This window comes from Bos indicus, chromosome 12 (genome assembly GCF_029378745.1).
Source record: "Bos indicus isolate NIAB-ARS_2022 breed Sahiwal x Tharparkar chromosome 12, NIAB-ARS_B.indTharparkar_mat_pri_1.0, whole genome shotgun sequence".
Classification (NCBI taxonomy): Eukaryota; Metazoa; Chordata; class Mammalia; order Artiodactyla; family Bovidae; genus Bos; species Bos indicus.
This window is the reverse complement of record NC_091771.1, coordinates 50584261-50601347: the sequence shown is the minus strand read 5'-3', so window position 1 is coordinate 50601347 and position 17087 is coordinate 50584261. Positions and strand designations below refer to the sequence as shown.

Genomic DNA, 17087 nt, shown 5'->3' with positions numbered 1-17087 from the left:
CTCGCTCCAATATGCAATCACTATCATTCATTGCATAAATCCTTGTTACTCAGAGTGTGGTCTTCACTGTCATGGCCTGGGAGTTTGCTAAAAATGCAGAATCCCAGCCCTGTCCCAACCTAATGAATCAGAATCTGCATTTGACTCCGAGGTGTTTTATACGCACACTGAAATTTGAGAAGCACCAGTTTAAAGCACTGTAACTCAATCAAGTCTGGGTAATTTTTCACGCATATCTTCGAAAAATTACAAATTCTTCTGTATCCACTGAACTTCCTTCCTACCCAACCAACTTAACAGACCTTGTGTCTGACAGATACATATTTACACATTAAAAATTCCCTTGTGTGATGATCCTCTGTCTTTCATTAGGACACATTTAGAGGTGTGTGTGTTAGTCGCTCAGTCGCATCTGACTTTTTGTGACCCCATGGACTGTAGCCCATCAGGCTCCTCTGTTCATGGGATTTCCCAGGCAAGAATACTGGAGTGGGTTGCCATTTCCTTCTCCAACATTTAGAGGTAGAATTATTACAATTCTGGGTTTGAATCCTAATGAAGTTTCCTACTTGTGCTAAGGATGTAACCTCGAATGAGCCACCAAACCTCTCAGATTCCATTCTGTAAACTCAGGCAACAACTCTTGTTTATAAAGACGTTTAAGATTATACAAGGCATTAAGCCAAGCATTCAGGTGCTATTTTCTTTCCACTCTCCTTCACTCCCTCTCTCAAAAGCAGTACTTTCCCTCCTTTCACATAGTCAGTAGTCTCAAAACAAGTGTTTTCTATTATGGCAACTAACTCATTCCACTAGTTGTTTAAAAGGAAACGCTCCTATATTACCATATGTAAAATAGATAGCTAACTGGAATTTGTTGTATGATTCAGGGACCTCAAACCAGAGCTCACTAACAACGTAGACAGGTGGGAGGGATGTTCAAGAGGGAGGGGACATGGGTAAACCTATGGCTGATTCATACCGATGTTTGGCAGATACCAACACAATACTGTAAAGCAATTATCCTTCAAATAAAATAAATATTTTTTAAAAAAGGAAATGTATCCTTGTTTTCATTCTACTCCTGTATCTCTATCTCGGATTACTATGACTTTCATCTATCTTTGGCCCTCTAAAACATCACAATATAAAAGGTTAATAAATATTTCTTCTTATGAATGAAAGGTTTACATTCAACAACTAGCAACACATAACTTCTAATGACTTGGTACAAGAAGTGACCCCTCCATTTGTTGGAAGTCTTAGTAAAGGAATTCTGAAAGTGTCTCTGTGCTTGAGTCATTTCTTGGACTTTACTTTTTTGAGTCACTATCTGATCCTCCAGGAGTTTCATCTTACTGGAATTAGACTGTGCTATTTATTGTAACACTTGGTGCTCTCTCTACCACCTGTTTCAAACCCTCCAATCACCACACTGATAGCATGACTTTTGGCAATGTACTCAAGTTAATTCTTCTTCTTTAATTCTGTAAGCTAGATAATATGACTGTGGTTGATCTTTTTTGCTTACAGTTTAAGCTTTCAAACAGGAGTTTCAATTATCAATCACTAAGGTTTTGTATGAGATTTAATATACAATGACCTAAGCTCTAATGAAAAATGTATATGTAAACACACACACACACACACACACATATATATAAATAATTTATAAGTACTTACTCCCAACCAAGGATGTTTGGATGAGGGAGTTGTGGCTTAGTTTGGTTTTAACAAGTAAAATGAAGTATCAAAAACTGGTGAATAAATCATTTATTTAGAATAATTTCCTGCCAGTTCTATTTTAAAGATAGGTCTCATGCTATGGCTATAAAGGTCAAAGTGTGGTAGTATGATCCCCAGCAACCGAGATTAGTAAGGTTTTACAATCCACAATCTTTGACAAGAATGTTCCACTACCATGGCAAATACAATTGTACATTTATAACTCTTTGTGTCCTTGGAAGGAAAGCTAGGACAAACCTAGAAAGTATATTAAAAAAGCAAAGACATTACTTTGTCAAATCTATGGTTTTTCAAGTAGTCATGTACGGATGTGAGAGCTGGACCATAAAGAAGGCTGAGTGTCCAAGAATTGATGCTTTTGAATTATGTGCTGGAGAAGACTCTTGAGAGTCCCTTGGACTGCAAGGAGATCAAAACAATCAACCCTAAAGGAAATCAACCCTGACTATTCACTGGAAGGAGACTGATGCTGAAACTGAAACTCCAGAACTTTGGCCACCTGATGCAAAGAATCAATTCACTGGAAAACATCATGATGCTGGGAAAGATTGAGGGCACGAGGAGAAGAGGGCAACACAAGATGAGATGGTTAGATAACATCACCGACTCAATGGACATGAGTTTGAGCAGACTTTGGAAGACAGTGAAGGACATGGAAACCTGGCGTGCCACAGTCCACGGGGTCACAAGAGTCGGACACGACTGAGCGACTGAACAACAACTACCTGTGTGACAGTCATAAAGCCTATAAAGGCATTTATGTTACATATCAATAAAATCCAAATACTCCATTATTTCTCTACTAGCCAGGGTGTAAAGACCACACATGTAGCATATTTCTTCTTTTCTAAAGCACATATGAGTCCATTTAACATTCCTAAATTATATGAATTCCTAAGTATCACTGATTTTAGATTCGATGGCACATGACTGAAGTGACTTAACAGCAGCAGCAATATATTTATTTGAAGTTACTTAGATTACAAACTTGGGGAAATTTTTAAATTATAACATGAATATATTTGCCATGAATCAAACGAGATAATATCAATCATACACACAAATCCATCTAGGGTATAGCCCCCCTGGTTAAACAGCAACTCAATTCCAGTCCCATAACACTAGAAAGAATATCAGTAACTTTTTAAAGTCTGTTCAAGTCTGTTTAGACAATTGAGAGGAAGCAGTCCAAGCATTGTAGGCTAAGATACCCCCTGAATTTAAATCCTAGCTCTGTTATTTGTCCAGGATAAGCTAACCACCTTACTCTATTGACTCTTTTCATTTCATGTACCTGAAGCAAAATGGAAATAGCTGCCTAGGCTGTTACTAGGTTAGAAATAACTAATGTAAAACACTTGACAGACAGATATCATCCTCCAGTGTGTCTAAACCTAGACCTAATGGAGTAATCTGAAAATATTCTGGATACTCTAAAAGAGTGATACTCCCACTTAGGTGATATTCATCAGTCCAAATCCATTGTTCCCTTAGAGCTGTACACTGTAGATCATTGCAATGGTCCTTAAGACACAAAAGCAAACATTAAGACTGAATGAGGCTTTGTCATCGTCCCCATTTATGGTTTTAAGAATGAGGTAGTAGGCCTTGCTTCTCTTCTAGCCACCCAGGACTCAGGGTTCATACATAGTGCCTATTAAATAGCCAATGGATGCTGCTGACAAGCCACAGATACAAGGCATACAGATGAGACCTCAATACCCCTAGGCTAAGCCTCATATACCTGCCCACCCACCACCTTCAGCCCATCACGATGGCGCTTCCTCTAGCTACCCAGCAGCAGACAAGTCTGGTTCACGGCTTACATCAGTGGGTGTCAATCTTTAAGGGAATGTTTCCCCCATGCCTCTTTCTGATAAGCAGAATGAAAGAGAATGGAAAATACAAGAAAGGACATAGAGTTCTATTTTTTAATCTGGGATTGGCATGACAATGGACATGCCATTGGACACCTATATTTAATCATACTATTCCTATTTCTCCTCCAAGAGAGGGACCAAGCCCTACTGATGAAATGAATTCTTCACCAAAATAAACAAGGGTCTAGGGACCCTCATGGTCTGGTGCCTCACTCTTCAAAGCCTTTTACAAATTTTCACACATGTTCTTAGTGTGTGTGTACATGTGTGCTCTATCGTACACTTTTGAGATGAATACATATTATACGCAAACTAAAGCTACCCACCTAGTGGAGAATTTTTCTTCTCAATATTCAGTCAAAAGAATTCTAGTAACATGTCAACCAAATTGTCTACCCAAAGATTCTCTTGAAGATTATTTCCATATCTCAATAAATGTAATAAAAAGTACAGAATAAAAGCATTTCAAAGTCTAGCAGCCATTAATATTATTATAAAGCAATAAAATGGTGAAATGTAATAACAGGGATACTTGATATTTAGAGATTTCTCCCCAAATTGCTCAAAATACACAGCACAAACCCTTGTTAAACTAATGGTGGCTGATGCAAACGGAGCTTAATTCAAAGCAGCTGCTTTTCCCAGGCCACCAAGATCTCCCACTTTTTCCATTTTTAACTTAAGAAAAACTGGTTTACCTGAAGTGTGTTCATTCAAACTATGTTTTTAATCTACTTCTCTTTGAATGGAATATTATTACACTATCATATGCATTGGAAGTGGCAGGTGTACTTAAATTTACACGGCAGGTGTATGCTGTTTCCTTAAAGGTTTCTCAGTAACACTTCATGGCAAATAGGGAAAAAATGGAAACAGTGACAGACTTTATTTTCTTGGGCTCCAAAATCACTGTGGACAGTGACTGCAGCAATGAAATTAAAAGACAATTGCTCCTTGGAAGAAAAGCTATGATAAACTTGGATGGCACATTAAAAAGCAGAGACACCACTTTGTCAGCAAAGGTCCATATAGTTAAAGCTACGGTTTTTCCAGTAGTCATGGACAAATGTGAGAGTTGGACCATAAAGAAGGCTGACAGCCAAAGAACTGATGCCTTTGAACTGTGTGCTGGAGAAAACTCTTAAGAGTCCCTTGGACTGCAAGATCAAGACAATCAATCCTAAAGGAAATCAGTCCTGAATGTTCATTGGGAGGACTGATGCTGATGCTGAAGCTCCAATACTTTGGCCACCTGATGTTAAGACCCAACTCACTGGAAAAGACAGGTTGAGGGCAGGAGAATGGGTCGACAGAGAATAAGATGGTTGGATGGCATCACTGACTCAATGGACATGAGTTTGCACAAACTCTGGGATATAATGAAAAACAGGGAAGCCTGGCATGGGATGGCAGGGAAGCCTGGTGCAGTCCATGGAGTCTCAGAATCAGACACAGTTGAGCAACTGAATAACAACGGCAACAGTTTTGGAACATGTTAAGTTTACTGCAAATATTTGGTCAATAGTGTCTGAAGTGATGCTATTAAGCTCTTAAGAGAAAGTGACCATCATCCCACCTCCCAGTTCAGTAGGGATCCTCAGAAGGTATATCTCTGAAAAATGGAAACACAGTCCATCAGTAGCCAATCCCACCTGGGATGTCTGCTCAGCATGACAAATTATACCAGGGCCATTACCCCTAAAATGTAACTACTCCATTAACCTAAACTCTTTAAAATAACCAGTAAGTGGTCAATATACAACTTTTATACCCATTCAACATTTGATAGCAACAGCCTTCATTTAAAAAAAACCAAGTTATACCATTTATGTTAAAGCCTCAACATGAAAGTATACTTCCTACTTTCTTGACACATTTCACCATGTACGAACGGAAGTAAAGAGTAACCAAGGTTTAACCTCTCGGGGCTTCCCTGATAGTTCAGTTGGTAAAGAATCCACCTGCAAAACAGCAGACCCCGGTTCGATTCCTGGGTTGGGAAGATACACTGGAGAAGGGATAGGCTACCCATTCCAGTATTCTGGCCTGGAGAATTCCATGGACACAGGAGCCTGGCAGGCTGCAGTCCCTGGGGTGGCAAAGAGTCAGACACGACTAAGCGACTTTCACTTCGCTTCACTTCATGACCTCACAAAAAGTGGCTATTGCTATTATGACTTTTTTGTGCCCAGAGTTAAAACTATAAATATTTTAGATAATATAATCAAGACCTTTAGCTATTAGTACAGTAGCCTTTTCATGGACAGATGGGAGAGGCCCAAAAGGAGCGACCAAGATTTCTGAGTGAAAACAGGATTGCAGTGTGCATTTGAGTTCTGTAAACAGTATAAACACTTATCTTCCCTCTAAAAATTTCATAAACCCAACAAAATTTTAGAGAATTAGAGAATTTTAAAAATTTAGAATTAAAGAGATTTACATAAAATCTCTTTTAGAGAATAGCATCTGATCTTGCCTATCCAAACGATAACCACCTCTCTTCTCCCAATGACCAAAACAGTAAGAATTTTCCCAGAGAAAAAGGAAAAATGGGATGAAAAAATTAAGCTAATAAGTAAAGTAAAATTTTGGACTTGGATTTGTGTTGTAGACAGCTTGTGGTTTTATCATTTTTTTGCTTAAATATGAAAACACAAACTTTTTAAGAAAAATCCAAATCAAACTAAAACATTTTAATATTTCAAAATATACACAGAAAACTTTTTGAAGTGTCAGAAAGTTAATAAAATTATGTTGATTCCATATACACAGGGGTTGCCATTTCCTCTCCAATGCATGAAAGTGAAAGGGAAGTTGCTCAGTCGTGTCCAACTCTTAGCGACCCATGGACTGCAGCCTACCAAGCTCCTCTGTCCATGGGATTTTCCAGGCAAGAGTACTGGAGTGGGGTGCCATTGCCTTCTCCAATATAAACAGGAGCAAGAGTAAATAACTTAGATACATTGTTCTCTGGTTTCCAGCTTTGCTATTCTAACAAAAGACTGTAAAAAGTTGACTAAACATAAATGTCAGAAAAACATCTGTTTTAACATCTACTAATTGAAAGAAGAGATAAGTTTAAAATGGCCAAAACTCTCACTAAAAAATCAAAGAACCTACAGCTAGTCATCACAATTTAAGTACCTGAAGACCAGATTTTTCCCTGAAGACCAGATGTTCTTTTACAAGGCACACATATCTTCATCGGATCAAGAATCCAAATTACGAAAATGATCACAATTGATAATTCAATACCATTTACTGAATACTACTATGTGTGAAGCACTATAAACTTTACATACATGATTTATGAAAATCACTACAGTGTCCTTGCTGGATAGGACTATTCCCCAAACAGTATTATTTGGTAAGCTCCAGGATATGAGCAATTTCATTTGTCTTGTTCACTAAGAACCAAAGTGATCACAGGCAGGAAAAGTAACCTAAGGTCATTCAGCCACCAGGTGACTAAATGTGCTGTGTGCTTAGTCACTCAGTCGTGTCCGATTCTTTGCAACCCCAAGGACTGCAGCCCACCAGGCTCCTCTGTCCATGGGGATTCTCCAGACAAGAATACTGGAGTAGGTTCCCATGCCCTCCTCCAGGGGATCTTCCCAACCCAGGGATCAAACCCAGGTCTCCAGTACTGCGGGTGGATTCTTTACCAGCTGAGCCACCAGGGAAGCCCTGGTGACTGAATGGGATGGGATTAAAGCCATGGCAGGCACCTAAATTCCTGCTTTTGTCTAAGATGATTATCTATTCATGAGAACGGATGCACATCAACTGAGCTTCTGTTCCGTCCTGGGTGAGAAAGAAACTCAGCCTGGGGTATATTAGAAACAATGCAAATGAACTGCCAAGAAATCTTCATGTTTCTGTGTTCTCCTATTCTTCAGATGGCTTTTATTACGCCAGAGTCAAAGATAATTTGTGATGTTTTTCACATTGGCTTTGACGTTAAATGCTAGGCAAAGGTAAGAGGTACCAAGGCAGATAGCTTGACTTCGGAAGAAACAAGGCTTATTGCAAACTCGGTGGTAAAGCTTCTCATTAAAGTAACTTCAATGACTTCTCATAAGTTACCTCCACTACTGATTTCTGCTTTTAAAAATTTCTATTCCTGACCCTTGAACTTCTATAAGATATCAAAACTACCTATGTAACCACTATATTTTTCCACCAAATCTTAAGCACGCATTTAGAGTGGTGATGATATGGAAACATTAAAATGTTTCTAAACCTTCATATAAATATAAGCATGGAACAGCTCTCAAATCTCAGAAAAAACAATATTAGTATTTATCATTTGACATCAGCATAAGAATTAAAATTCTACCAAATACTTTGGAAAGTACATGGTCCCAAAATCCCAATTTTAGTTTTACTCACACAACTGAGAGGAAACACATATTCTTCTTTTAAACTATATAAGTTTGAAATTATGTTGTAATATTCTGGAATGATAAATAAAAGCAATTCATCTCAAAAGTTTAGTGACTGCTTTGCCAGATCTGCTTTGCAATTTTGAAAGATGAGGAAGACTTAGCTAAGAAAAATTCAGTTCTCATCATCAAAGCCTGGTTTTAAGATTTCCAGGATATGTTCAGAATTAAAATCTGATTCTCAAATAAGCATTAAGCATTCAAATAAGAACCTGAAGGAACTAAGGAGATTAAAGGGAGTAAGTAAGGCATTATCTCTGCCCTCAAATAGTCTCAAGTCTAGGGAAAACTAGATCTAGGTAAAAACAAAAAATACTTGGAAAGCCCAGATGAGAGATCAACATCCCCTTCAATGAGATGTGTTTCTTGATTAAAAAGTGGAAATAACTATTCATCTCTATAGTTCCAGGGAGCCCTGTGCATTGAACACAATGTACTCTAACTGAACTCATGAGGACATTTCCTTGCTTATAATGTGAACCCCTCTAAGGGCATGTCTCCACTTTATGTCTGTATAAGTACTGGCCAGGCTTCCCAGGTGACTCAGTGGGTAAAGAATCCACCTGCAATGTAGCAGACGTAGGAGATGCAGGTTCGATCCCTGGGTTGGAAGGTTACCTGGAGGAAGGCACGGTAACCTGCTCCAGTATTCTTGCCTCGAGACTCCCATAGACAGAGGAGCCTGGCGGGCTACAGCTTGTGGAGCCACAAAGACTCAGATAGGACTGAGCAACTGAGCATGCACACAAGTACTAGCCACAGAGAAGAGACTGAATCAGTGCTTGTTGTAGGACTGGACCCTTACTGGATTAACTGCTACTTTCTCCTCTGTAGGTCCAGAAAGTGTGTAAGCACATGTACCTTTCACATACATGCTTCACTCCAATAATCAGTTAAATCAGACCAGGTTATAGCATGAAAACTGGGGGAAACACGCGCTTAACATCTCTAGTGATTGGTGAAGCTCTCATTTTCAAAAGTGACTGGCAGGACTACAGATATTACAGTGCATGTAGCTGTAAACATTTGATTAATTCAATACAGGCAGTCCTACAGATAATTAGGTGAAAGAAGAATCTCTTCAACAAAAATATATCTTTGGTCTAACCCTTTGGAGGACCAGGTTATAAAATAAATGTGATCTGATTGCAGAAGCAAATTTGACCATCCTCCCATGAACTGACTCAAGACAACTGCTAATCAAGATGAGCTACCAAGTGAGATTCTTTGGAGCCATGAATTTAGGATGGGTTACTTTTGAAGATAAAGATCCTAGCCATAAAATTCTACAACATGAAGTCTCACACAGCAAGCCAAAACAGAATCAAGCTCCGTGGCTTTCTGGATTTGAGGCAGTAAGGAGCTAAGGGAGGAGAGTTGAAATCCAGAAGACATGTTGATCTATCAAAGGAATAAATTAAGAACCAGAAATGGAGAGAAACAAATACCAGATAAAACTTCAGTTATTCTACAGTTTGCCCCTGCAACTCATATCCCAGCACCATCTCTGTGGCTAAGCAGAATCTTAGATATTCAAACTTTGCAATCAAAGATCATTTGAAAATATGACTATGTATTGCTAGCCTTAAAAAGGACCTTGGCAATACAAAAGAATCAATGTTCCCCTTTCAGAAACTACCTAACACCAGAGAATGAATGGGATAGAGATGTGTACACTGCTGTAAACTTCCTTTCTGTTTTATTCTAACTACTTGGTAGGAAGAGAGGGGACATTTTTAAATAGTGACATGAATTGACAGGTGGACGTCTCCATGCTCAAGTTACAGATCCAAGTTTGGATACCATTAAGGTCGCTTTTTTCCTTTTTGTTTTTTGTTTTTTTTTAAATAGATTAAGACATTGAGAAACTCATTTGAAAGACACAGCCTCAAAAAAGTAGTAAAACCAGGTTTAAATCAGAAAAAGTTGAAAATTTTACAATTCGAAGTAGGTATATTTTTACTTACATGAATAAAAACTTTAAATAAATACACATACACATTCATCTCAAGTCCAATTTGGCAGACTATAAAAGAAAGACATCTGGGAACTTGATTCCTAAGACATGACTTTACAGTATTGCTGCAAAATCAAGCACCCTTTTGAAGCTTTAGAGAACAGTTAAATCCCTAAAATATCATTCTGAGCCTCCTCTATTTTCACAAGGGAAATATGCTAACCCTAATCTTGCTTCCAGCTACTGTTCCTTTGGCAACTAGCACATGTAAAAATAACAGATTCTTGATTTCTCCACCCTCCACTTGATAAACAGGTCTTTAAAAAAAAAAACAAAACTCAGTAACATTTCAAGTCACATTTTAGACCTAACATATCAATGTCCTAAATAAGAGTGTATACTAAAATATACTTTTTTTTGGATGACTAAAATATTCTGTTCCAAAGCTTCTCCATCTTCTAACTGTATTATGAACAGAATGTATCTAAGGAAGTGTGAAAAACTGGATTGGAATAGTAAGGGGGGCGGAAAGGAAAAAAAAAAAAAGTTTATAATCTGTTCCAATTCTCAGTTTAAAAAATTTCAATATAGAATTTGGTTAGACCAATGGTTTAAATACAGGACTTAGCTTGAGTCAAACTGCTAGACACAAAACTAAAACCTTTAATGTTCAACCCTACCTTTCTGACAGCTTCAGCTCCTACACTCTAGGACGTCGGGGCTACAGTGCTGAGGTGCTTTCCACGAGTGATCTCTCTCTGGCTCTTAATGTCCAGACGCTACCACGCAGACCATGACATCTACTGCAGGTGCTCTCCAGTGTGTATAGCATGCCTCCCATCACTGTGCTTGCCCTCCAAGAGGACTTTTAGAGAAAGTGTGCAGAGATGGCTCTGTGGGGGTCACACCCTCTCTGCTCTGCAGATTATGTGTGTTTCTAAGCTCAGTATGGATAGCTTGGAAATGGTTAATAATACAATGCAGTTAATCATTGGTGGAGAAGCTAAATTTCATGGCCTCACTACACATCTCAGCTAAGATAGGTCCAACCTCCATCTACCATCACGGATAAGTCATCAGTTTGCCTACTATACTTTTGGGAAGACAATGAAGTGAAGACAGACCCTATCCACCAAGTCAGTAACTTCAAAATTAAAAGTATCAACTGACTTTTGCATATATGTTGCCCCAAAATAAGTGGAGTAATTCAAACATATTTGGAAAATGCAAACTATTACTTCCTTCAAATAAGATAATTCAATTAGAAAATTAATGAGTATGATTAAAGAAATATAGAGTACCCTAGCTTGTTTGACTAGTGAGAATTATTACAAACTAAACAGTAAATCTCAAATTATGAGAAAATAAGATTTGTAGTTAGGTTCAGATTATTGAAGTGAAGTTATTTAACAGCAATGTCTTTAAATTAATTGCTTCTGTTCCTGCCACTCATTCTTACCACCCACAACTCTCCTAGGCTCTGTACATCATCTATGCTGTTAATCACTATTGTCCACTAACAAAAAAAAAAACCTCACCCTTGCCAACATGTAGGTATGAACTGTCCTTTCCTATCTGCTCTCAGTTATGTCCTGCAAACATGTATCTTAGATTATAGTTGCAGCAAGACCAACAACAGATCTGTGAACTGTGAATGCAGTATCTTAGGGGTTGAATTTTGATAGAGAATTTCAAATAATAAATAGTTTGCCACATTTTTGTTAATTTTAATGTATGGAGAAGAGCAAGATAATGTCCAAGTACTGCATGGTCCAATTACAACAAACCTTTCCTTTAAATAAACAAACATACTAACACAGAAATACCTGTCATTATATTCATAAGTAAAGTAATGTTTCAGCTGAATTGAAAGTTTATCCTTCCTGACATACAATTACCTTACTGGCAGAGTGGAAATCTACAAATTCTAAATCAGGGCCTCTCAACCTCAGCACTACTGATATTTGGGATCAGAAATTCTTGTTATGGGGGCTGTCTTGTTAACTAAAGGGTATTTAGCAGCATCTCTGACCCCCTAGGTGGCAGTAGCACCCCCTCACAGCTGTAACAACCAGAAGTACCCCCTGTGCCATACTTAGTAGCTTGGTCATGTCCTACTCTTTGTGGCCTTATGGACTATAGCCCACCAGGCTCCTCTGTTCATGGGATTCTCCATACAAGAATCCTGAAGTGGGTTGCCATGCCCCCTTCCAGGGGATCTTCCCAACCCTGGGATCGAACCCAGGTCTCCTGCGTTGCAGGCGGCTTCTTTACCATCTGAGCCATCAGGGAAGCCCAAACATCATCAAACGTCCCCTGGGGAGCAAAAATGCCCCCAGTTGAGCACTACTAGTCTAACCAACACCAAGTCCTTTAATCTATAGTCAGTATAGAACAAGATCTTTGACCTACAGAAGCTGCCACGTTATGTAAGAAGTGAAGCTAAAGAGAAACGCATTAATTACTATTTCGTAAGGAATTATTTGCTTTCCTACACACCTGCTGCCTTTTATACAAATGCTATCTCAGGGCATAGGAGCTCTGACCAACACGTTTAGCTGAGCCATTCGCCAGTTTCCTCAGGTCTCCACCCTTTGCTTCCTTTGCAGCAGCCCCTCGGTGGACCCCTGTGCTCTTCAGTCCAACAACACGGCACTGTCAGGGGCAATGTCTTAATTCAGAGTCGAGCTCCTGACACAGGCCTTCTCACTAGGACTCCTTGGCCACCTTTTGCTTTTATGGACTTGTGGTTTCCACTGAAACAAGTTGTGCTGCATACTTCCCACTACTGCTGTAACTACGTGACCTCTCGGTTTCAGTTTGTTAGTAATTTCATTGAAGGCTGAGCCCAGATACTGATTTTCCCTTAATACTTTAGAGGTGGTGTCTCATGAGACAGGCTGCAGGCAAGTCTTGCTCAGGGCACTTTTGAAATTAGAAGCCAACCAACGTGTTTGACTTAGTCCCACAGCCTACTTGAACATTGGCTACAGAGGTTCAAAACAGTATAAGTTTGAGAGGGAAAGACTTTTCTTCTTCATGGACGGCAACAATGGAAGAAAAACAAGAATCAAAAATGTCTCTGCCCATGTGATAGGTGTTATGACAGAATGGCGATTAGGAAAAATAAATTAATCTATAGAGTTACTCTTCACGGAAATTAAACATGAGCTCAAATACTGCAGAAGTAAACATGCCAGTTTGACGATGAAACTTACTTAGGATCTCTCCAGAGTCTTCGAGTTAGTGAGAAATGCTGACAGTCTTCCCCGCTATGTACATTATCACTGCTGTGCCGTTTAGAAATGCTTAATCAACAGAACTCGAAGCACACAGACGCAAAATGGCTTGTTCGTTTAAAAAATATATGGTTGCTTTTAAAAGATTAATCCTACCCGGATTTTTAGCTTATACTGCTAAGAGACAACGTATACTATAAAAGATACTTATAGACAGGATTATTCTTCTTTAGGAAAAAAATTGGTCATATTTAAGATCTTACAGTTTTTTAATAACTTTAAAGCTCTCACAACAGGTCTACTAACCATTCAAACTCCATTTCTATGATTTCTATAGATAGAATAAAGGTGTTTGTTTTTCCCTTTGGAAAAAATGCTAATGAGGTTTAAGAGCCACGATAAGGAGGAAGTCATTATTACAGAATTAAATCATTTTCCTGTCACATTTATCTAGTAACACAAGCTTATTCTGACTCACTGAAAGCAAATTTAGATTTATAAGAAAAAAATCTTACAAGAGTTTAAAACCAGATTTCTAAAACCATATATTCACACATAAACAGCATTTTCCATGGAAAACACAACACAAACACCTGCGCACGTTTTCACACACACCCCACTTTCACTTTCTCATCCATACTATTAAAAGAGTGAGGGGGAAAAAAAGTTCATTTTAGAAATCAGACACAATTGACAAAATTCATTAGTGTTGCATGTTGGTTCCGGGCACTGCTGCTTTCCAAATACTGTCTCTTTTCTCACAATCCCACTCTCATTTTTACGTTAGCAATTATGTCTTAATTTCAAATAATTATTTTCACTCTGTAAGCTAGACTATAACCTCTCCATTTTCTTTATAAATATAATAAGCCTCCTCACCATTAGCAACCAAACACAACCATGTTAGGCATTAAAACACAAACCACCATTTCAGTTAATATAGAGTTTTAAAATAACAACATATCATGGTCTCAATTACAGACAGCTTCACACTCACAAAGCTATTTCTTAAATAGTCTGTTTTGGAATACAAACAGAGGAAGACAAGGAGGTGATTTTTCAATAAAAAGAACTCTCAGAAATTATTCACACCAGCTACAAGCCCTAAGTGTAAAGAAGAAGAAAAAAAAAAAAACATATAACAAACCAGTGAAACTTACTTGACAGTGACTCGATTTGATAAATCCTGTAGATCCCCAGGATGGAAAAGCTGGGCTTCTTTCAATCCAATCTGTTCACACGCTTTCAAAAAAACGTTTATATTATCCTGTGAAAAGAAGTGGAAAGTGACTGCTTAGCTGAGCTCTCTCTCAGACAAAGGTTACCAATTTTTATGATATAACTTCCCAGCGTCAAAGTCCAATTACAGCCGGCAAAAAAAAAGGAGGAAGAAAGACCAATGCATTCACATATTTAAAAAAAATTATACTAATCTGTGGGCACGTACAGCCTTTCAGTTTCCCAGAGCATAAACGGCAGTGTTCTCTGATGCCAGGCATATGCCGTTCCTGTGATCTTTGTGACTGGCACGTTAAACATTACCTGTTAGAGGACAAGCGCCTGGCCACCGAGCAGTAATCTACACTTTGATGTCAGGTCTGCTCTGCAAACAAACGCCCTCTTCCCAGCTCTGCACGACAAGCTTCACCTCTCCTCTTTAAAAATAACTCCAGCTACTGACATTCACCCACCCAGAAACTGTTGGCAGGGAGGAAGGGAGAGGAGGAACATTCTGTTTCTATGATTACAAATTACAGAACGACTGTGGAATACCACACCTGGAATCTGGGTTTGGTTGCTGAGCCGGCTCTTGACAGACAGGGAAACCGCACACTAGGACCCGGGAGAAGCCCAGTGTTCATTGGCTGAGCCACAGGGTCGAGGCGTGGTCCTTCCTCAACGCCCTGCACCTGCCTCAGGAGTTGCCTCCACAACCTGAAAATCTCGGTGGCTCTCCTATCTAATTTCAAAACTCAAATCCTCCATTCACAGACCCAGGCTTCTCATTCACGTCAACTGCCACACCCACACTAACAACAGGGACACACGCTGGTCGAGCAGAACTGGCTGGAGCTTCTGTCTGTACTCTACGTAGAGAAAGAAAACCCTTGATGGGGTTGGGCTGCGGCCATGGGACTCTCCACCTCGGATTTGTTAGGTTCTCAGGCAGCAAGAGCTTGGCCTCCTAAGACCTCGCTGCCCTCCCTGACAGGTGGTTATGAGGGAACTTTAAGGGAGGCAGCTCCACGTGGAGACAGGCAGTTACTCTTTCCCATGTTGGGGAGGAAGGCCAGGATGGCAGAGGAAGGGGGAATCATAGACAGAAAAATGGAGGACAGTGAAGATGCTAAGTTCAATAGCTTGGATTATTGAAGAGTGAGGGGATTTAGGGAGAGGGGAACAAACGTATGGCAGAGGAAAGCAGTGCTGTTAGGGAACTCAGGGACAATATTTAAAAAAAAAAAAAAAAACCTGTTTGTAATGGCAGGAAACTATTCTAGTGTATTATCAGTAAAAAGCAGCATGAATGACCTAGCTGAAGGCTGCAATCTATGATTCATTTTAAATAAGAGGTCAAAGATTAAAGGAATTTAATTCAAAAGTTGAACAGCTCAATGGAAGGCATTCGATCTGACTTTGGCGGGGGGGCGGGGGGGTGGGGGGGTGGGGAGGAGTGGTGTTAATAGTAATGTATTGGCAACAGACCAAGGGGGCAAAAGTGATTATTATGTTACATTCACATAACTTTTAAAACCTATACAATCTAATTACCAAACAATTCAAATTAATGGTTCTAAAACTGATCCTCAGAGAAGCAGAAAAGAACAAATGATTTGGGGGGAAAGGGTGTTAGTTGCTCAGTTGTGTCCAACTCTTTGTGACCCTATGAACTGTAGCCTGCCAGGATCCTCTATCCTTGGAATTGCCCAGACAAGAATACTGGAGTGGGTAGCCATTCCCTTCTCCAGGGGAGCATCCCGACCCAGGGATTGAACCCGGGTCTCCTGCATTGCAGGCAGATTCTTTACCATCTGAGTCACACAGGGAAGCCCCTACAGAAGTAAATCTTACTTCAAAAAGGAAAACTAATTCATTAGGAGTCTTCCCACAAATTCAATTTGCTTCTGAATGTTATAAAAAAAAATAAGTTAAATTGGAAGTAAACGCATTGAACTGACAGCCAAAACAATTCTTCACATATTTTATAAAAACATAATAGCATTCATCCAGTTGACAAATATGTACAGTGATAAAAACAGATGAAGCCACACACACCTCAAAACCCATCCAAGTATTTAGAAAGAAACCACTTAAAAACAAAAGGGACTATATTTCGTTGAAGACAAAGAAAAAACATACAATAAATATGATCAAATTCCGGTTCTAAGTAAAGCCTTTACATTAAAAAGTAGAATCTTTTAAACAGTTCAGTGATGCTCAAGTTTTGAAAGAAAATTTTTTTATGAACAAAGTCTCAAATGGCCTATGCAGCAGGAACAGGTTGTACGAAGATCAGAATTGTAAACTAAATCATGCTTGCTGGACTTGAGCCCGCTGGTAATTTAGTTTTTGTAATTTCAAAGGACCTAGGCAGAGAGTTGCCTAAGGGGAGAGACAAAATTATTAAATAAAATTTTCATGTCTGTTAAAACATCAAGAAGCCACACCCAGCTCAACATATTAAAAGAGAAGGATTTAGTCATTATTTAATGGAATCATTTTCCCTTGAAACTAGTAAAGATAAATGCAAGTTAAAACAAAGAGCAAGCCTAAAACGAATCTTATCTCATTGAACTGGTGGCCAGCACAACAAGTTAGC

At 39.0% G+C, this 17087-nt stretch overlaps 1 protein-coding gene across 15 annotated transcripts in view; it reads right to left on the bottom strand.

Moving 5' to 3' along the window:
* The window catches only part of LMO7 (LIM domain 7), a 219234-nt gene that overhangs the window by 89485 nt on the left and 112662 nt on the right, over positions 1 to 17087 (bottom strand). For 12 of the 15 annotated variants that reach the window (XM_019971570.2, XM_019971569.2, XM_019971574.2 and 9 more), the window contains exon 4: positions 14428 to 14534. In XM_019971570.2, the coding sequence (XP_019827129.2) occupies positions 14428 to 14534 (107 nt within the window). Of the gene's footprint in view, positions 1 to 14427; positions 14535 to 15045; positions 15145 to 17087 lie in introns of those variants that run through there. The other 3 variants (XM_070800349.1, XM_070800353.1, XM_070800354.1) reach the window with 1 other exon arrangement.